General features: G+C 42.5%; 12 protein-coding genes across 12 annotated transcripts; 8 read left to right on the top strand and 4 right to left on the bottom strand.

Moving 5' to 3' along the window:
- Positions 1-107: 107 nt before the first annotated feature.
- Positions 108-2477, bottom strand: EAF02_003673 (uncharacterized protein; the record flags this gene model as incomplete). The annotated part of the gene is made up of 5 exons (XM_038899721.1): positions 108-1132; positions 1272-1371; positions 1445-1672; positions 1726-2244; positions 2313-2477. 5 exons carry the CDS (start codon positions 2475-2477, stop codon positions 108-110), a joined length of 2037 nt encoding a protein of 678 aa, XP_038760648.1.
- Positions 2478-3902: 1425 nt separating this feature from the next.
- On the top strand, positions 3903-4600 carry EAF02_003672 (uncharacterized protein). Its single transcript, XM_038899720.1, has 4 exons — positions 3903-4016; positions 4088-4142; positions 4206-4288; positions 4376-4600. The coding sequence occupies exons 1-4, from the start codon at positions 4006-4008 to the stop codon at positions 4458-4460; spliced, it is 234 nt and encodes a 77-aa protein (XP_038760647.1). The 5' UTR covers positions 3903-4005; the 3' UTR covers positions 4461-4600.
- Positions 4601-5158: 558 nt separating this feature from the next.
- EAF02_003671 (uncharacterized protein) lies at positions 5159-6415 on the bottom strand (the record flags this gene model as incomplete). The annotated part of the gene is made up of 2 exons (XM_038899719.1): positions 5159-6288; positions 6346-6415. The coding sequence occupies 2 exons, from the start codon at positions 6413-6415 to the stop codon at positions 5159-5161; spliced, it is 1200 nt and encodes a 399-aa protein (XP_038760646.1).
- A 468-nt stretch (positions 6416-6883) lies between these two features.
- EAF02_003670 (uncharacterized protein) lies at positions 6884-8017 on the top strand (the record flags this gene model as incomplete). The annotated part of the gene is made up of 1 exon (XM_038899718.1): positions 6884-8017. The coding sequence occupies one exon, from the start codon at positions 6884-6886 to the stop codon at positions 8015-8017; it is 1134 nt and encodes a 377-aa protein (XP_038760645.1).
- Positions 8018-8216: 199 nt separating this feature from the next.
- Positions 8217-8621, bottom strand: EAF02_003669 (uncharacterized protein; the record flags this gene model as incomplete). The annotated part of the gene is made up of 2 exons (XM_038899717.1): positions 8217-8387; positions 8457-8621. 2 exons carry the CDS (start codon positions 8619-8621, stop codon positions 8217-8219), a joined length of 336 nt encoding a protein of 111 aa, XP_038760644.1.
- A 1131-nt stretch (positions 8622-9752) lies between these two features.
- EAF02_003668 (uncharacterized protein) lies at positions 9753-12408 on the top strand. Its single transcript, XM_038899716.1, has 4 exons — positions 9753-10203; positions 10260-10788; positions 10840-10971; positions 11021-12408. The coding sequence occupies exons 1-4, from the start codon at positions 10081-10083 to the stop codon at positions 12082-12084; spliced, it is 1848 nt and encodes a 615-aa protein (XP_038760643.1). The 5' UTR covers positions 9753-10080; the 3' UTR covers positions 12085-12408.
- A 658-nt stretch (positions 12409-13066) lies between these two features.
- On the top strand, positions 13067-14881 carry EAF02_003667 (uncharacterized protein; the record flags this gene model as incomplete). Its single annotated transcript, XM_038899715.1, has 4 exons — positions 13067-13448; positions 13498-14303; positions 14373-14416; positions 14497-14881. The coding sequence occupies 4 exons, from the start codon at positions 13067-13069 to the stop codon at positions 14879-14881; spliced, it is 1617 nt and encodes a 538-aa protein (XP_038760642.1).
- A 956-nt stretch (positions 14882-15837) lies between these two features.
- EAF02_003666 (uncharacterized protein) lies at positions 15838-17376 on the top strand (the record flags this gene model as incomplete). The annotated part of the gene is made up of 2 exons (XM_038899714.1): positions 15838-15971; positions 15999-17376. The coding sequence occupies 2 exons, from the start codon at positions 15838-15840 to the stop codon at positions 17374-17376; spliced, it is 1512 nt and encodes a 503-aa protein (XP_038760641.1).
- A 2339-nt stretch (positions 17377-19715) lies between these two features.
- Positions 19716-20773, top strand: EAF02_003665 (uncharacterized protein; the record flags this gene model as incomplete). The annotated part of the gene is made up of 4 exons (XM_038899713.1): positions 19716-19800; positions 19862-19974; positions 20104-20155; positions 20205-20773. The coding sequence occupies 4 exons, from the start codon at positions 19716-19718 to the stop codon at positions 20771-20773; spliced, it is 819 nt and encodes a 272-aa protein (XP_038760640.1).
- Positions 20774-21146: 373 nt separating this feature from the next.
- On the top strand, positions 21147-22133 carry EAF02_003664 (uncharacterized protein; the record flags this gene model as incomplete). The annotated part of the gene is made up of 1 exon (XM_038899712.1): positions 21147-22133. The coding sequence occupies one exon, from the start codon at positions 21147-21149 to the stop codon at positions 22131-22133; it is 987 nt and encodes a 328-aa protein (XP_038760639.1).
- A 30-nt stretch (positions 22134-22163) lies between these two features.
- EAF02_003663 (uncharacterized protein) lies at positions 22164-23174 on the top strand (the record flags this gene model as incomplete). Its single annotated transcript, XM_038899711.1, has 3 exons — positions 22164-22567; positions 22637-23024; positions 23088-23174. 3 exons carry the CDS (start codon positions 22164-22166, stop codon positions 23172-23174), a joined length of 879 nt encoding a protein of 292 aa, XP_038760638.1.
- Positions 23175-23850: 676 nt separating this feature from the next.
- EAF02_003662 (uncharacterized protein) lies at positions 23851-24304 on the bottom strand (the record flags this gene model as incomplete). The annotated part of the gene is given in 2 exon segments (XM_038899710.1): positions 23851-24130; positions 24150-24304. The coding sequence occupies 2 exon segments, from the start codon at positions 24302-24304 to the stop codon at positions 23851-23853; spliced, it is 435 nt and encodes a 144-aa protein (XP_038760637.1).
- Positions 24305-24559: the final 255 nt, after the last annotated feature.

Genomic DNA, 24559 nt, shown 5'->3' with positions numbered 1-24559 from the left:
TGAATCAAATGAACGAATACAATCGAGAAGAAGAGTTTTCAAACCCCCAAAACAACTACAATAATCATACTAGCAAAGTTTTGTACATACAATAAGAACACCTAACATCATTTCTCAATCCCACAATTGTTCAGAACCACCATACAAGCCCCCGTGTAACAAAATTCACCCGCCCGCCTGCCCACACGCCCACGCTCCCTTCCACCCTCCCCACGACCCCCTAGAACCTTTCCCTCCTCCTCCTCCTCTCCCTCTCGGAGTTCACCCTGATTATCCTCGCCGCCTCTCCACCGCCTTCTCATCTCCCCCTTCATCCTCCTCCACTCAAGCCACTGTATCCACCCCTGAAAAGTACTCCCCCACAACACCGTACACCTCTCCATCATAATTCTCAACCACAGCAACTTCTCCTCCACCACTCGATTCCTCTCTTCCCAATCCTTCTCCATCCACTCATCACTACACACCACCGCCAGAGTCATGCACACAAAGCGACAATAAAACGATATCGACGACGAACCCTGATTATTCATCATCCTATTTGCTGCCAAAGCACGGCATCCATTCAAGTTGGGCTCCAACGCTGCATTGTAGAGATGATACATGAAATCCAATTCTGCCAGTTCTCCTGCAAAGAAATCCTCGGGCCATAGTTTCAATTCTGCGATTCCCTCTGGCTTAAATTCATGTCCAATTGTCCAAGTAGGTAATGGGGGGAAGATTTTCAACCGCACATCTTCGAGCTGGGCAAGGAACCCGGCGAGTTGTTCAAGAGTTGCGATTAGATTCTCATCTTTATTTGGTGTTTCGTCCACTCCGGTAATTATATCATTGAGCAATCTACGAGTACCGACATTCCAACGAAAAAGTGTGGCGCGGCGATCTCGAAATTTTCCATGCCTAAATGCTTCCGAGTCTTCTAGGAGAACGAAACTTTCCTTGTGGGCTACTACTGCTTGCTTGAGCTTTGGGATAAGCAGTAAAGCTATCTCACCACGTTGTCCTGAATCAGCAGCAATCGATGGTTTTTGCAGTTCGATGCAAGCTTCACGTATCGCGGAGAGCTTTTTTTCTTGCTCTTGAGTGAATTCATAGAACTCTTCTTCTTTTGATGCACTTGCCATTATATCATCTAAAACTTTGAATGCTGTCTTTCTTGAAGGTGAAAGTTGTTTTTAATTGGTACGCCGCGACCGATTTGGCTAATTCTTGTCTCATAGCTTCTTGTCTCCCTTCATGGATCCTAAATCTAGCTATCCTCATCGTCGAACTTTCAGGAACACCGTATTCATCTTTGTTTTCCCATAGCGACATGGTTAGCGATCCCCACCCATGTTTTATTGACCGAGCATGAATTGCGGAGAAGCCAAACTTCAAGTTGTAGAAGTTAGTAAAGTCTTGAATCTGTTCGGTGGTAAGAGTAGAGGTGGATAGTAGAACTTACCCGCCGAATAACAGTATTCCAAAAGCCCAGTTTTCTCAGATCCTCTAAAGTTTGAATCGGGATAAAGTAAAGATATGACACATCATTATAGTCCGCAGCCGCATCTCTAACAATTGTTGTCGGGGTTCGCTGGCTTATGTGACACCAAGAGGGATAACTGGAACACATCCTATATGCAAGTGGAGCTGCAGGTGCCTTGAAGACTGGTTCGATGATACCACCAAAAACCTGATACTGATTAGCCAAGTATTCCAATATTTATCCAAGTTCGTATAAATCACGCTATTTTCCATTTCATACCCCAATTCGGACTGAGGTGAATCCTCGAAATATGGTTCGTACCCATCGCCGCGCATCTTGATATTCGGGTCGTCGAGAAAGTCAAAACCAATCGCATGTGTTAACTCGTGAATCATGACAATTGCTAAGTAATATTGGGCACCAGCTTTCTCTGCAGAGGTCAAATCGTTCCTCAATAGTATATCACAGAGCTTCATGTCCAAGAATATCCAGATGACTGATCTGTCATCACTATCCCAACCTAAGTGAGTCACACCAAGACAATTACTCTGTTGAGGAGCGTCATCCCATGGCATACGGATACCCGAGGCAAACCCCCACATCATTCTTTTTTGTAACGCTTTTAAACATTTAGTAAAAGCTTTTTCACATTCTTCAGAACCATTTGCCGTCCTAGTTTCTTGATCTCTGCGCCAGAATGTATAAACTCCTTCCGGAAACCTAGTTGTTGAAGTGCGTTGATCTACCAGTATTCGAGGTCCTAAGAGCATTGCATCCAACTAAGAAATAAGTCAATCAATTATCTTCACAAGATCTACCTAATAAAGCCGTGGAAGAGGGGATATACAAATGGTAAAGTATGCATTTCAGCAAGAAATGCACTTGCTAATGTGAGAACTGGCTTCATTTCCTTCAAAATATAAGGGTTGTCCATGATGTAATGGCCACCTTCCATCTCTTCGGGCGTCTGTAGAATCCATTCCCGTTGTCTCTGCCCAACTTTCTCCCACATGTTTTGTGCGAATATAGGATTAATTGGAATTGAATCAAGATCTGATTCTTCCAGAACTCTACCACTAACTATATCAAAATCGACAAGCTCCCGTATCGTGAATTCGCGGAGTTTCGTTCTTTGGAATTCCTCGATGCGTTTTTTCCTCTTCGATCTTTTTTAAACTGCCACTATGGTGAAGGTAGCCTGTGGGAGACCACCCGCTGGCTGCAGAAGCATAACCATGTGGATGGACATAAACTCGCTTCTCTCCATATTTGGTCCGACTAACATTAAAGATTGTATTTGTCGCTTGTCCAAATTTTATTGTTGGCATTGTCGGCAAATTTGAGAATGTTGAAGTTACTAAGAGGGGTCAAAACTTCTTGTGAATTGATAATTTTGTTTCCTGGATGTACATTATGAAAAGTCTTTGTCAAAGATCATGAAAAGTTAACACAACAACAAAGAGAAGCAATCCACGATAAAGATGTCCTTTGAAGGACTGGCCGTGAAGGAGTCCCAGGTCAATAATACGAGAATGAGAACGTTTCTTTCAAGTATAGAAAGAAACGGAGGACTTTTATGTAGCTTCACTAGAAGTATAGTGTATTTCATCAAGACCGAGTCATTTACACTTCTCTGGTAAGGAATATCTTACTACATCAATAGCATGAAACTTCATTACTTGGTTTCTGCATAGGCAAGATGTTTTTCTCAAAGAAATTGGTCTGAGATACACAAGAGATTTCAAGTATGAAAAGAATGGCATCTTGCAATAAATTTCGATGAGCCAACTCGATATTGATTTCTTCTAAGTCTTGATATAAAATCTAAGTGGTAGGATTTGGCATGCTGGTAGGCACTGATAACTCTTAACAAAGATACAAAGATACAATGCTCAGATTCAGAAGCATTTGAGCATCTCAACAGAGGAAACACTATATTGAAGTAAGTGATAAGACAACTGTAGTTTTGGTTGTTCTTTTGAGAATCATTGACATGAATGTGTGTTCATGATATGATGAGATGTGGTGAGGAAATGTCAAGGTATGCCAGGTGGTAAGATTTACCTGAGTGATAGAGGGAGAGGGAAGCTTGGACCATCATAATTCATGACAGGGGTCTCATTAGTGCAGTTTTAAGAGCTTTTTATGGCTGGGATATCCTCGGAAAAACTTTGTTTAGGAACAACAATAATCCGAACTACCCCCATCGATACTGCAACAAGATGGGTTCCAAGCCTACTAAAGAGAGCAGTCAGCCTCCAATTACTGCACCTCTTCCACTTCCACCTCCAACCCCACCACCTGCTCATCCTCAATTCAAATTGATCATCACTCCCCCTCCAATCGAAATCTCACCACGAAGATCTTCTGCATTCTCCTTGAACTCTTTTGAACTATTTAAAGAACAGAAGTTCTTCAGACACACAATCGGTCTTGAAAGATTTAATCAACCTTACACTACCAAGTTCCCATATCTGAACATTGGAAACCATTCCTACCAAGATCCTCCCCAAAAGTAATCAATCTTTACCACCGCAACAATGCTCATCAAGTATGTCTTGTCATATCTCTCTCATATCCTCCTCTCGATATCTGCAAATCTTCCATACTAATAATTCGCAGAGTCCGAACCCTCACTGGCAAGGAAATCGAGCTCGATGTCGAAGCTGACAACAAGGTACGTTTGTCACAACAGTTCCATATTCTTCCTTTACAACGCCAACTAACATTCCCATCACAGATCGAGAGAGTTAAGGAAAAGGTCGAGGAGAAGGAAGGCATTCCACCCGTTCAACAGCGTTTAATTTATGGCGGCAAGCAAATGTACGTTCAGTTTCATTTTACTCTATTCTCATTTCTTCCCCTCCCCTCCCCTCCATCTCCAACCTCCCAACTAACACCTCCCCCCAGGGCCGACGACAAGCTAGTAAAAGACTACGAACTCGAACCTGGAGCGACACTACATTTAGTTCTCGCACTCCGCGGCGGCATTTAAAAAACCTCTCATGTCATTTTCCTCTCAACTTTCGACCGCGTTGCTGCCTACCGAAATACCCCGTACCTCCTTCTTCATGACTTTTACGCATTCGAGCAAGTTTTCATTGGTTACGTCTCTTTTCCCCCCCTTTTCACGATACGATACATTGCGATGCGATGCGATACGATGAGATTACATTGATGGGCAGATGATTGGGCATTTTATTGATGGATGACACAGAAATTCCGAATATTATACAATGGGCGGTTTTCTGCGTGCGTGCATGAATTCGATTTTGGCTGTCTGATATGGGATTAGATTTTCAATAGACCGCGCATATCTCAATAATAAACTCTTCATAAAAACGCAATTCGGGTTTTACTTGAAGTTCGTTCATTCATGAGATAATACTCATTTGTGACAATAAGATTTATGTATGGATAATTATCATTTACAATGCTGCTCATATAATAGCTATCAAAACAGCTACAGACTTCACTAGATTCTAATAAACTCCATGATCCGGTCCCTAATATCCCGATATTCTAGAAGCCCTTTTGATACCTATATAACAAAACATGTCGTCACCCATGGCCTATGAAATAATATAGCCCTCCAAAACGCCTCACTGATAAACCCCCCAGATCCCAAAGTACCACTTCCCAATCCAAAACCCGATATATGAGATAATAAAATGTACAAAGAATGTTGGCCGTCTATCTTCTAGGTTTCTTAGGTCCACGGTTGAAGATATCGACAGGAGCTGGTCGTCTACGAGCAGGCATCATAGCTCCGGGTGTTGCTGGTCGAGATGATGGTGCCGAGCTCGTGCGAGAAGATGGTGCGGATGGTCTTGATGTTGCCTTGTTTGGTGGGGAGGATGAACGAATGCGAGTTGATGGTGCAACTGGTTTCATGATCTTGCGAGATGGCGGTGGCCGAGTCGTTGCTTTGTGAGTTGGTTCTGTCTCTTCATCCTCGTCAAAAAGGTTATCTACACCATCCGAATCATCACCGAACATGTCGTCATCTAGCATGGTCGGGGTTCCGGCTGAAGCTCCACCCATAGGCTCCTTTGAAGAACTGGAAACTGGCTTTCTACCACTCATTGCATCGCGTAATCGCTTTTCACGATCCTCCAGGGAAGGTCCACTAGATGGTGAACTGAGAGCACCGGGACTTCTGGCACCCGATGGCCTATGTCTTGTTAAAATCTTTAATGCAGGTTGGTTGGCAATTTTGTATTCTTGAGACATTCCAGCAGGGGCCCTTTGTACTTGTCCGTGTCTTAATCCGCTGCTCAACGTATTGAGTTTACTTCTTTGACTCATCTCCTTAGCTTCTCGACGAGCTTTCGTCAGTACGCTTGCACCATCCGTAATTTTTGTTCTGCTACCTCCACCCCAAGTCAAGGAACTAGGTCCAGCATTTTGAAGAGCCCTTCCCTTGGTCAAAGGAACACCTCCATTGTGTGCGCGCATTCCATAATCCCTTGGAATTTTCGGTAAACGTTTGAGATCGACAAATCTGCTAACATGATCTTGTTTATGTTGCTTCAATGCATTCATTGAATTCATCAGAATGGCTTGAGCGCTAGCAACTTCCTCATCATGCTCGGTTTTGTATTTCTTGTAAACTTGAGCCCACTTGGTTGGATCTCTTGGCACATAATTCTTTGTTTGCCATTTAGGAATGTCTCGAACGATGAATGCTTTCCAGAGCTCCGCAGTTTCACCCTTTATATGTGGAGATCTTTGCTCGATTTTATGAAGTTGTTCGGGATTGGTAATATTCTTTAGGATAGGGTAGGCTACATGGTATGATGTATATCCAATATCATGCAAGTCTTGAAGATGTTAGCGATGAACGATCAAATCATAATAAAGTAATATACAAAGCCTACCTTTGATATTTCTTAAACAGGTTGCTTTACAAAGATTGTACAGGGACTTGACACCGGTATGTTCTTCCATAATGTCGTTTCGTGTTAAAAATAGGGATGAATGATAATTTCAAGGAGTACTCAAGGATCTCTAGATGTACCTGTGTTGGAGAGGCTGACCGTTCGAGAGGTTGACAGATTAAGCGTTTTGTGATATAAAAGAGGATTTACTCTGATTAAATTGAAGTTTTTGTATGGCAGAAATGAAGAGATAGATTCGTGAAGGTAGATTTCTTTCCTGAAATTAAAATGAATTAAAATTGTTGTAGAAAATTGAGAATTGGTGAATAGCATGCTTTATTTTGAACAAAGAAGAAGTTTGGGGGAATTTATAGATTATGAAGCCCGCACTGAGTGAGGTGGGTCACCAGCATCTGGAACCCCGGACTAGAGGTGCACTAGCGGCCGTGGTAAATTCGTAGAACTATTCTTAGCTTTCAAATGTTCCGCATCAATATCACGACCAACAGACAATAATCGATAAATACATACCTTCAAGATGGCTTCCTATCAACTCTTAGATCAAAGAGAGGAGGACGAACTACACAAATCTCGCCTTCTTAATGTCGAAGAAAAACCTTTCAAGCGTATCACTAAACGTTTACTCACTCCTGGATTCGTCACTACGCCTAGCAAACTTCCTACACCACCATTAGATTCCAACGAAGAGATTGGGGAAGCTGATCAACAAAAGATTCTCGATGAGCGTCGTCAATTGCGCGAAGATGTACTTCTCGATTTCGCAGCATTTGACAGCAGTCTCGCGCGCATTCAATTTCTTCGCAACAGTAATGAACGCGAACGCGAGAGGTACAAGGCCGACAAGGAACATATTTTGGAAACAGCACAAGCGGTGAGAGATAGTACTGCTCAGTTGAGAATCCAATTGGAAGAGGCGAAGACTACATTGGAACAGAGAAAGAAGTTTGACGAATTGGCCGAGAAGATCACGAATAATATGTTATTGCGACCACGAAAGGATCAAGAAATTAATTTGAGGAAATTGGAAGATGAGTGCAAGGAGTTAGAAAGAGAAAGCAGAACATATGGTGAGACATGGAAAGAGAGGAGAGAACAATTTGGTAGAATTGTTGAGGAGGGAATGCAATTGAGAAGGTTGATTAGAGATGAGAAAGAAGAGGTCGAAAGACGAGAAGGTATGGACGGAGGGGAGGAAGATGGTGAGGTTGGAGATGGAGATGGTGATGGACCGACCCCCCAAAGGCGAAATAGCACAAGTGACGATGCAACACCAAGACAAGGAAGTCCAGAAAGAGATACACTTAAACCCAAACCTATGCCTTCTGGATCAATATCAAGATCCGGTTCAAGGCCCGGTTCGAGGTCTGGCTCGAGGTCTGGCTCAAGAGGTAGATCAACGAGTCGAATAGCATCTCCAACGCGATCAGAACGGGCTAGAAGTCGTAAACGTAGAGGGGAAGAGGGAGAAGGGGAAGATTTTGCAATGACAGATGCAAGTGCTAGACAAGTGGACATGGATCATTCGGCCGACACACCTATGGCGGATGGGATGAATTCAACGCAAGAAGGAACACCAAGAGTCACAATTAATGAACCAGAAGAAGGATCAATAGATGAGGGAGAAGTTGGTGATAAGATGGATACCACGTAGGTATTTTTAATCAATAATACTTTCAACACTATGTACAATATAATGTACCATACCAAATCAGAATGATACCCTCAATGACTTTGTATTATCTTGCGGTGTAAATTGTGCATTTCATCAAAACCTTCGTCACACATCATTCATAACGCTTCGCAAAATTGGGTATATTCATCGTGAATCATGATTTCGTCATCCAGAATCCTTAGTTTCCAGCAGCAATAGCCTTCTTTGCTTGATTGATAACATCATTTGCCTTTGCCTCTTCTGCCTCATCACCACCTCTTTGAACTAAGTCCTCCAACTTAAGTATAGCGTCTGCGAGTCGCTCACGGAGTGGTGGGAAGACTGCTTTGGTTTCTTCGATTGCGGCGCGCTATTCGATTATTAGTTTTTGATACCCAGATTGCTATGGTATAAGAGCACAAGAACGTAGAATACTAACCTCCTGCTTCAGAGAATACTCTCTGTTCTCATCCTCCTCAGTAGCTTCCTCTAATTTCTTTAATCGTGCCTGTTGAGAAACCAACTCTTTATGGTATGAAGCTTCTTCCTTTACAAGACGAGCAACAGATGATGTAGCTATAGCGAGTTGAGATGGAGGCGCCATTTTGAGTGATTTTCTGGAATTTTCGAAAAAAAGAATCGTGTATGTTTGTTAAAGTTTTGAGACTTTGAGGGGCTGAATTTTGAGGATAATGATACTGTCCTGGAGGGGTGCTTGACCGCTTTTCTGGCAGAATAATGTCGCGAGATCAGATGATTTTCTTTGAATTCTTCACTCCAAAAGTAACAACTACTTATCCATGGTAGTGCACAGGATGTGTCTAGAACTGTTGTTGGCAACATTGATTTGGTATTTTTTCAATCTCGTGTCGATAGGTAAGATCTCTGTTCCATACAATTGTCGTTATGAAGAAGATTGGATGAAGAAATGGGTGCCTTCAACGGATCATTATTTATATATCTGCTTCTCGCCATTTTGTGCTAGAGTCATGAAGCAAAGAAACAAACTTTTTCATTCACGGTAGTTAGTTCTAGCCACCAATTTCTAGCCACCAGTTTCTAGCCACCAAGTTCTAGCCACCAAGACTACGATAGGTATCGTTAACTTCAAGGAGCCAGTGCTCACAATTGTTGGTCATGAGAGGTGTCAAGATGATAGGAAATCATCAGCCGAGTCTTTCTATCGGCCCGATCAGGTGACCTTTGAGAAAGTGCTCTGGCATAGACTGTCTTGATTTCTCTTGTTGTACCTTCATGCTTTTCTAACAGTTCTCGTCATCTAGAACAATTAGAATAGCCTGTTTAGGGTTGCAAGTATGTTGAGCATGAGCCTTTAGTCACGCATATTCCTCAATGTTACATAAAGTGATGGATCGAAGTCAGATCCGTCAAATGTCGTTCTTCCAAAGCTATAATCTTCGTATGACATTACAACTAATTCCCGGTGCACAACATGACACTCTAACGCCGGAATTATAATGTACGTACCACGTAACCTGTTTGTCCGCTGGACATCAAATTTCTCGCATGAAGTACGACATATATGTTTCAATATAGGAAGGCTTTAAGTTGAGTCGGGACGAGGAAAATGAATCAGCTACTTCGAAAGCCAATTGTTTGGCAATGACGAATCTGAAATGATTAGTTTTGTCAGCTTTCTACAGTGAGAGGAAGAAAATCGATCCTAGATGTCTCAATGATCTCTTGCTCTTGTCTTGTGTCGTGGTTCGCTCCGAGAGAAGGGAGATCCAAAGGCCCTACAAACTAGTAACAATTGCTTGAGGTTTTTGCGGGATGTGAACCCCTGGTGTAACTTCATTCTCCGCAAAGTCTCATAAGTTATAAAACATATCGACGTTATTCACTGGTACAATATGTGATCATTCACAATGAGCGCCAATAAATTTTGGTCATACATAGATCAACGAACCCATCTTTCGTAATTTATACAATATAGGCTCATCACCTCGGTGAAATATGACTTTAGCTACAAACATATTTATTCTCATAGTCCCTGGTGTCTTTTGGCTTTTTCCGCATCTGTATTCCATTTCAACATCAAAATGATTCTTCACTCTACTCTTATCAGTGTCTTGGCTGCAATATCATTCTTACCATGGTTATCCTTTTCCGCACCAACAGTAAACCGAGCTACATCTCCTAAATATGTCTTTGCTCATTTTATGGTAAGTTATCCTTGTCGATAGTCTTTTGATACTCATATTAATCAGTTTCTCAACAGGTTGGGATTGTCGAGAATTATAAACTATCTGACTGGAAGATGGATATGGCATATGCACAAGAGATCGGCATTGACGGGTTCGCTTTGAATTGTGCAAGTATTGATAGCTATACTCCAACTCAACTTGCACTTGCATATCAAGCAGCCGAAGAAACTGGATTTCATGTTTTCATATCATTCGACTTTGCATATTGGAATAACGGAAACACCAACAACATCACAGATTACATGAACAAATATGCATCTCATCCTGGCCAAATGCAATATAATGGAGGAGCTGTGGTCAGTACCTTTGTGGGAGATTATTTTGATTGGGCACCTGTCAAAGCTGGAACAAATCACTCAATCTTTGCCATTCCTATGATGCAAGATCCTATCGAAGCAAGTTATCTCTCTACATCGTTCGATGGTGCTTTTTCTTGGTTAGCATGGCCTACAGATGGTGGAAATAGTATTATTCCCGGTCCAATGTCAACTTCATGGGATGATAAATTCCTGACAAATCTCAAAGGAAAGCCATATATGGCTCGTAAGTAATCCATGATTTTGGAAGCAGGAATCATTATTGATTTTCATTTAGCTGTTTCTCCATGGTTCTCGACACATTTTAACTCTAAGAACTGGGTGTTCATAAGCGAAGAACTCATTACCGACCGATGGAATCAAATGTTGGCTATGAAGCCCGCACTTATTGAAATTATATCTTGGAATGGTAAGTATGATGCTTCATGAAAGCAAAATTAAGCTCACGGATGTTCTAGATTTCGGTGAATCTCACTACATCTCTCCAGCGGAGCCAAATCATAAAGATGATGGTTCATCACAGTGGGCTGACGGCTTTCCTCACGATGGTTGGCGTATAATTACAAAACCATATATCGCTGCTTATAAAGCTGGAGCAAGTACACCAACCATCACAGAAGATCAACTTGTATATTGGTATCGACCAACACCTAAAGGCATTACTTGCGCAAATGATACTCTTGGACCTCCAAATGGACGCGAAATGCTCGCTGATGATATATTTGTCACCACTCTCCTTACAAAACCAGCAACTCTAGTTGTTACCAGTGGAGATAAGACTCCTCTATCAATTGACGTACCTGCTGGGATCGTCACCACCAATTTCACCATGGGTGTAGGGAACCAATATTTCATGGTCACTAGAGAAGGCAGTCCAGTCTTGAATGGATATGGTGGTTTGAAAATAGCCGACAAGTGCGAGAAATACAACTTCAATGCATATGTGGGATCTTTGAATGGTACTAGTAGTGATGGTCCGCCGCCACCGGCTAATACAACTTCAACGAGTACTTTAATAACCACGACTTCTACCTCTACCTCTACATCGTCAACATCTAGTCCCATCACCACAACGAGTACGACAAGTACTCTCCCAATTCCAACTACACCCTCATCCTCCAGCACTACATCAACAACTAGCATAACCAATTCCAGCACTTCAATTATTTCCTCCACGACCACAACTTCTCCTACTTCCATTATTCCCACCACGACCAAAACTTCTTCCCCTACTTCCAGTTCCTCAACATCCACCTCCCCTTCAACACCTTCTCCCTCTACAGTCTGTACCTCAGGCTGGGGTCCAGGAAATTATATCGGTCTCTGTCAATTTACCTGCAACTTTGGCTATTGTCCCCCTGGTCCTTGTACATGTTTATCGTATGGTGCTCAAATTCCTGAGCCACCAATCACAAATCAAGCAGGTTATCCGTTACCAGGAGAAGATGATAGTTATTTGGGATTGTGTAGTTATAGTTGTAATCATGGATATTGTCCACCTACTGCTTGTCGATTGGGTTAGGTTTGGTGGACGACGGGAGGATGTGCGACTATATTATGACTTCATTTGAGATGAAGCAGTGGTAAAGAGTTTGCAGTATGGAAGTTCGAATGTTTGATGCTTCTTTCAATATTCGTTTAGCATAACATTGTTTCGCAGGTCATACAATGATTTATTGGCGTCTGAAATGCGTTGGAATGATAGATTCAGATAGATAGATATGATGAAGAGCTATACATATATCGGATATTCTCATTAAATAACAAAGAATCTAGATTGTATGAATGTCTCACGAATGAAAGTATAACCAGAGCTATAGGAAGATGATAACTAAACGAAATACGTTCAAAACTCGACCACAGCTCAATTCTCTTCAGAGTGGAGCCTCGTTTTGTTGTTGTATCCGAAGAGCTATGTACAGGGTTGAGACTCATCATACAACGAACAAGAACTTTTCCAAACATTGACTTTTCATCTACTTTCTACTCCGCAATTGAAGTTTATTTGGCACATTGCGTGTGTTTACCTGCAGGATAGATAGAAGAGAAGATTTGCAGTCTAGGAATGAACGCATTATAATTAGGGGGTGTTGGCTGGTGGGTAGCAATATACAACAAACAGTTGGTTGGATCAGAGATTTGAGCCAACCCTTTCGCCCAAAGAGAAACCCAGCAAGTAAACAGCAGTTTCAATAATTTTAATTTCTCAGAAAAACTAAAGCAGAACTACATGCAAACCGAAGTAGCACCATGTCCATCTTTTAGTTTGGAATTTTCAAGTCCTCAACCAATAACATATTTTCGGCTCGGCTGTTAGATGGATGTGTTTGTAACCATCAGGTGAATTGTAGGCAGTTACTTGCAGCCGAAAGACGATCTACCTACGCCTCTTCGTCGCATATTCACAACCCCAAGACATCTTTGAGGGTATTTAACTCTCTACTATTCTCAACATTGGTGATTCAACCTTTTCGATAATACATAGCCTTCAAAAACAGATCGATATGTTCGCCGAGATTGTTAGCGGTTTGGCTCTAGGCTATTTGCTATGGAGCATGATTGCCATGGAAATCAACCATCGTCGTGCATCAAAGATGGGAATTCCTCTTATTCGGCTCCCCGTGGACCCAATGAATATGATTTGGCTGATTTTGGAGCCATCTCTCTGGAGACTGTTGGATCAATTACCTATAATCTTTGGCAATTTTAGTCATTATTCACGCCGAGGCTGGCATTTTCACGACAAAGCAACATCGCATTTGAAATATGGTCCAATCTTTGGATTGGTCACTCCTTGTGATATCTACGTTTATGTTGCAGATCCTAATGCTATTCATGAAATATTTACCCGACGCGGAGATTTTCTTCGCCCATCCAAGATGTACAGTAAGTTATCACTAGGTTTGGTGATCAACAGAACACTAATTCCTGTTAGCTCTTCTCGAGGTCTACGGTCCATGTATATCCACAGCAAACTGGACTAATTGGCCACGACACAGAAAAGTTCTGGCTACACCCTTCAACGAAAACATCATGAAGTTCGTTTGGCAGGAGTCACTCAAGCAGGCAAAAGAAATGCTGGAGACATGGAATCAGCGTTCCGAATCTCGGGAAATATCCACCGCCAAAGATACGCGCACTCTATCTCTGAATGTTCTCGCTGCAACTGGCTTTCGAAAATCATATCAATTTCGTAGCTCTGCCCAGGCTGCAACAGATGAAGCTGTTAGCTATCGTGACGCGCTGCAAACTGTCCTGGATAATGTAATATTGATCATGTTTATTCCTTTCCGATATTTGTGTCTACCCTTTATGCCGAAATCTTGGAGGCTCGTGGGTAAGGCTGCTACTGATTTCAAAGTATACATGGAAAATATGTTGGATGAAGAGTCTACCTTACTCAAAGAGGGTAAGGTCGGCAGTGGAACTTTAATGACTTCTTTTGTAAGAGCTTTGGGAGTACATCAAAAAGAGGAAATGGTTCCATCCCGACAAACGGCACAATCTGCTTCCAAAGGTCTCACGGTCGAAGAAATTTTTGGCAATATTTTTGTTATCAATTTTGCCGGGCACGATACCACGGCAAATACACTAGCTTTTAGCATGATTCTCCTTGCAGCCTATCCAGAAGTTCAAGATTGGGTTGCGGAGGAATTGCAAGAAGTCATCAAAGATACTGCCGACGAATCATTGGAATACGAAAAGGTGTTTGAGAAGCTTAACAGATGTAGAGCTGTACTAGTACGTAACTCAGTCCATTCAAAAGTTTCCTCTTCTACATTCTCATTTTTTCTAATACATCTAATATAGCTCGAAACTCTTCGACAATTTCCGCCCATCATGGCACTGCCCAAGTGGAGCAATGACATTCCACAAACGCTAGATATACAAGGAAAAATATTATCATTCCACCCCATACAGGAGTAATGCCTAGTATACTCGGAATTCAAATGCATCCAAAGTACTGGGAAGATCCCTCGCTTTGTAACCCTTCTCGCTGGATTGAATCTACGCCCGACCCAACTTCCCACACTGGCACATTGAACACAGAGAAAGTTATTACTCCTGCTACCAGTACGTTTTTCCCTTGGTCTGATGGACCACAGAATTGTCCTGGTCAAAAGTTCTCCCAGGTCGAATTTGTCGCAGTTTTAGCAATCTTGCTACGACATCACCGAGTGAGTGTCGTTCAAAACGATAATGAAACCCCGGAAAAGGCACAAGAGAGAGCTTTGTTTGTCACTCAAGACTGTGACATGGAATTACTTTTGAGAATGCGTGATGCTGACCAAGTAAACCTGATTTGGAAGAAGATTTAGGGGGGGGATGGTTATTCGTGTGGGATAGGCCTGATTTGGGGGTTTTCTTCATGCATTTGTCGAATGACAGGCTCAATATATCTCGAGATTTTTCATTAGTAGTCAGTTTCAAAGCAAACTTCACTATCAAAGTAGGTGGTCTTTGTAGTTTATCTGATGGGAGGATATTATTTAAATTCACAATCGGGTTTAGAAAATCTTGCTTGGATCAGATGGGTCAATATTGAAAACTGTGTAAGTTTACTTACGCAGTAAAGCCTTGAGTTGAGTTGTGGTTTCAATACATATTTTCACGAATTACCTAGCCTTCAGTACCCCAATTGAGGAGTTTCCAATACCACTAATCTAAGTCAACTTGTAATATTGGAGGGGAAAAACCACGTCAGATATAGGCATTTTGTAATGAGGAGATTGTGGACTTGGGTTTGAAACATACAACTACTAGCTATCTACATTTTCACTCAACAACCTGCAGATTCATCTGAAGACCATAATCTAGCTTCATTCATCTGTCCATTCAACAATGATTATTGCCATTCTGGCTTCTGGTGGAACAGTGATCCCAGTGAGTTGGGATCTGGAGTCGGCTCTCGAAAACAAAGAAGCCCAGATCTGGGGATCTCGCTCTCTGGCATTATTGATAGCCTTCTTGGAGATGTCCATTAGTCTATTGGAGATTGGTCAGACACGTGTTGTTTGAATTTATCTCTCACTGATATCAAGAAAGGAAAGAAAACGGCACAGATTTCTATAGAGCCACGGGAATAACTCTGAATAGTGCAACGGATATATGAGTAGAAATAAGGGCAACAACATGGTTACCTGAGCAATATGAAATATGAACTCAGGCAAAATTTTGTAGTAGGGCCGCACAATACCTAGTATTTATATATTATTTTCAACTTTGAATATTTCTTTCCTCAACCACCCACATAAAAAATTCATCAACCTCAACGATGAACCCAAACTCGAGAGGCAACTACCCACCTGGGTATGGACCTCCAAATCCAAATCCAAATCCGTACGCAAATCCTTACGCATACCAAAACGCACCAGTATATGACTACTCATCCGGTCAATACTATTACCCGTAACCACAACCTTGGCCCACTCCAAGTCCTAACGGAGCATGGCAGCCTCAAGGCTATCAACAACCTTATGGCACGCAAAATCCTAACGGATCATGGCAGCTACAAGGCCCCCAACCGCTAAATCGCGACCAGCAAAGAGCTGCAGCACGAAAAGTTGTACTTCAGTGCGGCAATTGCTCTCGCATAGGTGATGAGCTGAAAAGATGTGTTGGTCCAGTTAATGCATTCGGTGTTATCGATGGATGTCCAATGTGCAACACAACGGACCACGTTCTTTTTGAATGTGTCAAAGCATGGAAATCCGATGGTAATCAACGCCACTTGCTGATGCTCGGTCGAAATCAGAAAGCTATGTTATCATGGCCAACTGAATTGACTGAACATCCAGTTTGGCAAGCCCTATCCGCCGAAACCAGACCGAAAATCTGGACACCATCTTTCGCACTGCAGTACCAATTGGAAAATCCACATTATTGGAGAGACTATGTTTACGCAAGGACATGGCAGGAAGATCCACTAATTGCAGAAGACCCAGCCTGGGGAAATCCTTCTCTCGTGATTCATCTCAAAGATAGATCGGAGAGAGGATTGACCCGTAATGCAAGCGGTCTCGGTCGTCGACCACAATCACAACTTCCTCCACCATCGGCACAATATTTTCCTCCTCCGATGATGCCGCAATTTCCATCATACGCATCGAATCCACCACCACCGCCTCCACCTCCACCGCCGTCGCAGCCGCCAAGATCAGCACCCGCCTCATCACCTGATACAATTACTCTTGCAGGACTTGAGAGCAGCTTGACCAAATTCGCCCAGAACTTGATGAATCTTGCTCCCGCTGGTGGTAATAATGGTCGTGGTCGGAAGAAGCTCGCCATCAAGGGTGCATCCAACGCCAAAGTCAAGGATCGAAGTCAAAGCCCCAAAGGTCAGACTGAGACTGAAACTCACCGCGAAAGATCGCCTCTCCGCACATCCGGTGTCAAATTGGCAGATCGCATATTATATCCTAAACTCAATTCCAGTCGGGTGAAGGCTGATAATGACGGCGATATCTCTGATGATGACGTGGAACCTTTGTTGAAAGTTGAGAATGTGCTCTCTAACTTTGATGATGCTCCAGGAGATGCAGGAGATGCAGCATCGGCAGCAAAAGCAGCCAGGAAAACGATTCTCAATCGTAAGAATCGGGCGAGAGCAAAAGCCAGGCGCGATGCAACCAAAGCCAAAAATCTGAGTCAAAGCCCTGAAGCTCAGATTAAGACTGAGACTTACCGCGAAAGATCACCCCTTCGCACACCCTATATAAAGTTGGAAAAGTTGGAAGATTCCATGTCTTATCCTGAACTCAAACCTAGTTGGGCGAAGGCTGATAATGACGTGGAACCTAAAGGCCAATAATAGCTTCCAGTTGCCTCCTCTTACCGGAAAGCCTCACTGATCTTTTCTCCTTTTCTCTCTCTCTTTTCTCCTTTAATTTGTTGCTCCGCTCTTAATGTAATATCAGAACCTTGGTGTTCATACTGGACCTTTGTGTTCATATAACCTTTCGTGGGGTTCATCATGCCTTTTGGGGGGCTTGGTATTCCTAGCGGAGCCAATTATATAACATGTATTCTTAGAAAAATGCATCATTTTCCAGCTCAAACTTTTTCCATGCATAAGTGATTCTCTTGGGGGGGGGGGGGGGGGGGGGGGGAGCATTTGATATCGAATGAACTAACAAACTAACAATTTGATAAATTTCCAGAAGTATACATTGAATGAAATGAACTGACTGAGACAACATTAATTTTTTGGTAGAAAAATCAAGAAGAGACAGAAAGTGGTATGAAGTATGGTTTTTGAAAGTTACTTGACTGGTCTGTAGATCTCCGAATCTCTGCTAGAAACTTCCTTGCTGGTATCAAAATAGGAGAAGTAAAAGAAGGTAACTATAGGAGTGCAAGAAGCTCTCTATACGCCGCACACTTTTCGGAATAATATCTTGAAATCGGGAAAGACATATTTGTATTGCTTTATTGGTAGGTTCACTACTGATGTACGAACTGACAAGACAATACGAGAATGGACTTGGAAATATCTCTTGGGAATTGTTACAATGTTTGATTATTGATTGAACAATCAAAAGATAAATTATGATATCAAACAATCGAAGAATGAATTTGTTGAAAATTTCGAAAGTTGAGAAGTGTCCCGTCAGACCATGCATCCACTGGTGTTTATGCCATTTGTGCTTCCTGGGTAAATATTTCTTGAAACCAGCTCTAGATTAACCATGTCGATGAACACAACTCAATACACATGATTTGCTGAATATATCGTTTTGTGAGTGATAGATGGTGAAGTTTAATATGTATGATTGATTGATGATCGAATGAAGTGAAGTTAGAGTTCGGTGAAAAATTTCCGATAAGCGATATGTGCCTGAGGATTTGCAGCGGCCGCTAATTTGATTGCTAATGAAATAAGCACTGGATTGACTGCCGGGGTTGCGAATTGCACCTGTCCTCCTCCTTGTGTAACAAGCAAACTTTGAATTACCTATCTAGATATATAATTAAGAAGCATGGTGGTTGAAAATGTATCTTGTGAGAATCCTTCTGATTCTCCATCATTGATCGTGAATCTCAGCGTAACCATCGGTCACGCTTGAGTGTTGACCGTCGTGCTCTCAACCATCTTTCGAATTAATATTGAAATCTAAGATGTGATGTTAGCGATGTGAAATGTTCGACCCTATTGATGTTGATATAGTGCTAATTGTTTCCTAGTCCAGAAGAACAAGAGCCTGCTACACTCCACATCATATAATAGCTGCATAGCAATTGTCTCCTGTCCCTTGCTACGAGTTCGCAGTTGACTATACTGCAGATAGTATGAAACGAGCCCTTAGTACAATAAAATGACTATGTCTAGGCTATACTCTACTTGTAGGGATCAGGGTCAGTTAAGACAAGCTCATGCGGTTCGCGTGTTAACGGCGATAGCAGGAGGTACTAATCGGTGAACGGGTCTGGCTGGCCTTAAACATAACCACTGAGACTTTCTTTGATCTGAAGACGCAATATTCCCGTTGAAATGCATTTCTATTTGTCTCGGGAGATAGTAAGTTCTGGCCTGTCATGATATAGATAGTTGCGGATTAGCACGACGCTAATATTCTTAAAAAAGTATTGTCAAGAGTATGAAATGAGCTCTATATCTAGTTCGACCCAAGTCTCAGGCAGGCAAATCAAGCTCAATCTTAGAATTTTCAGGTAGATTACATGCCGCGTTTGCTATACTCTTGATGCGTACGACGGGCTACCGGCATTATGCATCTTGCTGATCAATCATAATTCTTGATTATTCGACAGCCAATCACAGCAGATTACCAAAGACAAGTTCAATATAATCTGTTGGCAGATTCAACCCTCTAGTGTGCATTCTCTGCAGCTAGCCAGAACCTGCAATTGATTTATCCGTCTGAAGGCCGGTAGCTGCGACCGAAATGGGTTCATGGAAATCTCACATCTACCTTCTCAGTCCCAATCAATATATTCACTCAACGGATACAGATAACCAGGAAAAGATGCAATGAATCAATCATATCGATCTTGAAAGTCGCATTAAATAAATTGGTAATCGGGGTTCATTTCATTTCTGATTTTGAAACGTGAGGTCAAATATATGGCACCAAGCTTGACTTTATACTACGTTGGGATTTGGACTGAAGAGACAACGTATCCACCTGCGGGATGGATCAACTAATTGTCACAGGAGCTACGCCAGAGCGGCTTGAGCGTGCAAGAACTCTTCAGCGTAAACTCTTGGGGCTCATCTGTAAGTAAATCCGCTTGCAACGTTCACTTGTCGCGTCCCGTACTAATCCTGAATGCATTAGCTGCGAGGACAGGCTTATTTGAACTTATTCGAACACCTCGAGAGTCAAGTATTAGTTTTAATTGGAGGGTTACGAGTCCTGAATATGATGGATTTCCTAGTGAACCGGACGAAGTAAACAAATTCCATCCACTGCCACAAAAAATGACCATCAAATGGTTGTTGGAAGATATCAATAAGTGTAACAAGGCATTTGATGGAGGCTTCATTAGTATAAAAGCATCATCACAATCTCATAGATAGACAAGACGCGATGTCCAAAAGTATACGAGAATTCGATCGCATGATTTCATAGGTGCGTACCAGAATCTTTTGGAGATCAGCTAGGTGACTGAAGTTTCTAGAGTCTTTGCTCGGGCGTTCTCTTAATGTTCGACCGCATTGGATTAGTCCGGTCTTAAATGATGAACGGTTCAATTCCTACCGATGGCAGTTCGGCGAGACGTTTTCCGAGTTTAGGCAGAAGTCTTTCTCGCAATGGCTTTGCGCAAATTATTTCGAGCTTAACAATTCTTTAGACACTGTGGCTCTAACAGTTGTTCCAATTCGTGAATATGAAGCTAGCCAGAACAGAATCTCAACGAGATTTTGCAGGCCAAAAGCACAGGTATCGATCAGCCAGATGTCACCTTCAGCAATCGTACCCTTCCATGAGAATGGGACACAGATACCAGCAAGCGAAAAGGTTCAATGTAACGAAGCGTCTACAAGCATCATAGCAGGCAGGCTTCATGAGGAACGCGGCACGTCGGATCTCGTACTTCTATGTAACCAAGCATGGAGCCACTTAGAGAATCAGTATACAACGAATGACTGCAAAAACAACTATACTAAAGCCACGCTCAACAAAGAATTATCTTTTGCAATCCAACTAAAAGATCAAATTCGACGTGCCAACGCACTTGAGAATTAGAACAATAGATTGAATGAACAATTTTTGCAGTTAGAACACGATCAAGCAATGCTGCAACGAGAGATCCTAAATACGCGGGAGAAGGATGAGAAAGATGTTTCCGCTGCAAGATTAGGGGGTGAGAAAATCGCGGAGGAAAACATATTGAGGCTCTGGAATTCGGCAAAAGAGAGGGGTGGAGTAATTGGAGTTTGCGCTATGGAGAAAATGTTTCAAAGGCAAAGAACTTCATCAGATATTACAAGTGACGCTCGCAACGACTTATCGACCCTTCCTTTGGTCATACCAAACTCCAGAATTGGGGGAAAGCGAGACTTTCAAAATGTATTTTACCTTGCTCGCATATACTATTTGAACTCCTTAGATTCCTCCAATGTGCGCGGACGAAATTCGCGACCATCTGTCCAAAGCATGCGCTCTCCATTCACCTCTACATTCCAACCCAACTGATCCGGCAGATAACGCTATGACTTCTTCCAATAATCTTCTTCCTACCATTGCAACTTTTGAATCCCAGAAATCCCGCCATAAAACTGCCATTACCAATGCTTCGGTACAGATCCCGCCTGCTACTAACGCACTCCACGAGTCCTTTCTCAATAGAATCCTTGGGCCTATCAATCACACTCTTAACATAGTTCCACCATCGCATGTTCCAAATCTCGTTCAATGGACGGGATTTTTCACCATAAATTTGAACACGCAACCATGTATCTTCCCTCTATCAACCCCTATGCAAACCTACGGACAGATTGTCCATTTTGTCTCCCAAGCTACAGCGGAATCGACTCGAGCGACGCAAGGAACCGCTTATCCTACTCTTTTGCTACTTTCACAAGACACAGACGAGTATCATTACATTGGTAATTTTGTCGTAAGCAGTGTGGTCACAAGAACAAACTTCAATCAAGTCTTGGAAAATTTGCCCGGTTTCTCGCCAAATGATAGGCATACCAAACACGAATTGCTCAAGGAAAGAGATCGGGCTTTGGGCTCAATATCAGAATTTGCAGATGATTTGCCGGTTGATTTTTATACTTTACAGTATATCTTCTTTGGCAAAGAACAATACAAGATCCTCGTATATGCAAAGAATAAGTATGATGCTATGAAGGCTGCAGATTATACCATTGTTTTGTTGATAGGGGCTGGTGATCAAACTGATAAATCTTCCAATCCATCTATAACAATAGATAGAGCCAGCCAAACAGATTACTTGTCAGAACCGCATAACCAAAATTTTACCCCTCCGGGTCTAAAGGTTCCGACCGCGCCTAAGGCAATTCGGAGTGATCACTCAACTATCGAGGATCAGACTCTCTCGGGGTCAATCCATCGTAGTTCCATCAGTTTATCATAGGTTCATAATGTCCCAACGGAGCCAGCAGCAATGAGAGATGGCCATTTGTCCAGCGAGAGTGGGACTTTAATAAAGTCAAGTCATCATAATTCCATCCGCTCATCCCTTTCTCAAACCATCAATATTCCCAAGGGACCAGCAGCAATGATGAGAGTGTATCCGCCTACTCCTGAAAATGAAGTTCGATCACAGTCAAAGCCGACCTGGTCTAGCACTATTAGCACAAATAGTTCTCTAGTAAATGGAACATCTAACGAACCAATGGTAGAAGGGAGAAGCTATGCGAGTGGCGAAAAGGAGATTCCGAAGAATTCAAATCATCATGACATTGTGAGCACACCTCTCACCCATCTCAATTGTTCACAAGGAGCAACTGCCACATTGAAGGGAACGCCCACGTCTGGAAATAGATCCGAAAGCTTCGAAAACTCGTGGTGAAATGCGCGTGGAGGGTGAGAGAACAAAATTGTCGCCTGTCTGATCTGTTTTATTCACACGGAAAGTCTTGGAGATGATTTAGATGTAAGTCTTACCTATCTGATAGAAAACACGCCCAAGGCCGATCTTAGACTTGCAAGCAGAAGTAATACCTCTACCGCTGGTCAATCTTCTGCGCAAGAAAGGGTGAATACGCCTCAGGCACAATCTCACGCTATCCCACCGCCTCCAAAAATCATGGGAAATAGGGAGGACGTCGAATCACAGCAGGGCTGTAGTCAAGGAGCAGAAAATTTGTCACCGAGACCGTCAGCACCAGCGGGTTTACATCCTACTTCGGGAAAGATCCCTTGTCCTGACGCTGCCGCCCATAGTCCTCCAATCGAATTATCCGCAGGTAAGCGAAAGAGAACAATTTCCGATCTTGACGCATTACCACAAAGCGAGAGGGCGGTAACAGAGTAGACAAAACGTCTCAAGCTTGAACATTCTCCACAATTAAACACGATGAAGCAGCTCTGGGAACGCCCTCGCTATGGCATATCCGTCCCGGCAAGCCCCACAGTTGCCGAAATGTTGATGTCACTTAAGGCGGCAGGATAAAAGCACTTTGGAGTTCGATTTGAATATGGTCTCCATAAGGAAGAGCTTATATTCTACTGCGAACCTATTGATATCGGAAGCATGACTTACAACGATACCGTTGAGCTCTGTGAGCCTGCTTTCAAGTTTCTTAATGATTTCTTGAGCAACTCGTTCGGACAATCGGGGTGCCTTGAGGACTATCTCAAGTCAAGTAACTAGGTCACCAAAGAGAAGTAAGAAAGAGGAAACCGGCAATCTATTGCTGATACTCATCTTCAGGATAGAAGTGATCTCAATAAACAAGCCAACTGCTCATTGTTCTGATCCTCATCCTTCTCTCCCCCTTTACAATCATCACTTAAGATCGTCCATTTTTTCTTCTCTTTTCCTTGCGTTTCTTTGAATTGCATTTATTGGCGCTCAATGGGCTTCTATGTCCTTTAAACCTTTCTTGGGGTTTCACGTGCCTTTCTGGGGGCTCAAAGGATCTACTTATTTCCTTCATATGGATTTTTTGGGTCCATTAGACCTCTTTAGGGGTACAGGGCTTAGTAGCCCTTTATTATTTGTTTCCCTTTTAATTTTTAGTAACTTGAATCTTGGAATGAACATAAATCACACTCTGCCACTCTTAAAGTTCAGAAAATCACTACAAGTTAGTATGATGAGAATGCAATTTGATTCATGTGACATGTTATCCAGAGCTGAGAATATTTTTATTGCATGGTATCAAAGTGGTAGCAGACTGTGCCGACTTAAGAGCCAAGAGAAAATGTAAGTCCCGTAGCTCTATCCTAGAGTCCATAAAAAAACCAGAAACGAGATCCCCCTCCACAAATTCTTCCACAATATACGGTGCAAGAGCAATTTTTCCAACGCCAATGGCCGTGGAACTGGAATCTTGGTATGCTTGCGGAGTTATTGGAATGCAACAGCCTCGTTTTCCACCTTCTAGGTGCGATAGAGCGATCGACCTAATACAGCGAAACGAACAATGGCTTGAAGCCATCATCATACGTGACGTGATAAGTCACATTGTATCCTCCAATCTTCCATCGAACGGTAGTGATTCCACTACCAGGCCAATGCTTCTCCGCAAGTTGGCAGGTAATTTGTTCTAGCTCAGATTGTAAAGTCTTTGGAGCCATGCCATAACGTTTCTCTTTTATTCCTTCCGAGCAACGGAATCGAAATGCATGACTCTCTCGAGCTATTATTACCCGATGCAGTTATCAAGTTGGGCGTTGGGAGCATGGCAAGCTGAAACGGACAGCAATTTTGAAAGGAACGAGTCGTGAAATTTTATGGCGAGCCGAGTGCGGCAATTGCATGAAGACAATTAAGGAAGTTGTCCTCATGAAACTAGGAGCGGCCGCATAGAGGAACAATATCACGTGACACTC

Source organism: Botrytis sinoallii, assembly GCF_014898435.1.
Source record: "Botrytis sinoallii strain Bc 23 chromosome Unknown BSIN_005, whole genome shotgun sequence".
NCBI lineage: Eukaryota > Fungi > Ascomycota > Leotiomycetes > Helotiales > Sclerotiniaceae > Botrytis > Botrytis sinoallii.
The sequence above is the reverse complement of the archived record's forward strand: the minus strand, read 5'-3'. Positions and strand labels throughout refer to the sequence as shown.

Coding starts and splice junctions, on each gene's coding strand:
- EAF02_003672 (XM_038899720.1), top strand. Junction 4,143..4,205: donor ATGTCGAAGCTGACAACAAG/GTACGTTTGTCA, acceptor TTCCCATCACAG/ATCGAGAGAGTTAAGGAAAA. Junction 4,289..4,375: donor ATTTATGGCGGCAAGCAAAT/GTACGTTCAGTT, acceptor ACCTCCCCCCAG/GGCCGACGACAAGCTAGTAA.
- EAF02_003668 (XM_038899716.1), top strand. CDS start 10,081: ATGATTCTTCACTCTACTCTTATCAGTGTCTTGGCTGCAATATCATTC. Junction 10,204..10,259: donor ATGTCTTTGCTCATTTTATG/GTAAGTTATCCT, acceptor GTTTCTCAACAG/GTTGGGATTGTCGAGAATTA. Junction 10,789..10,839: donor AGGAAAGCCATATATGGCTC/GTAAGTAATCCA, acceptor ATTTTCATTTAG/CTGTTTCTCCATGGTTCTCG.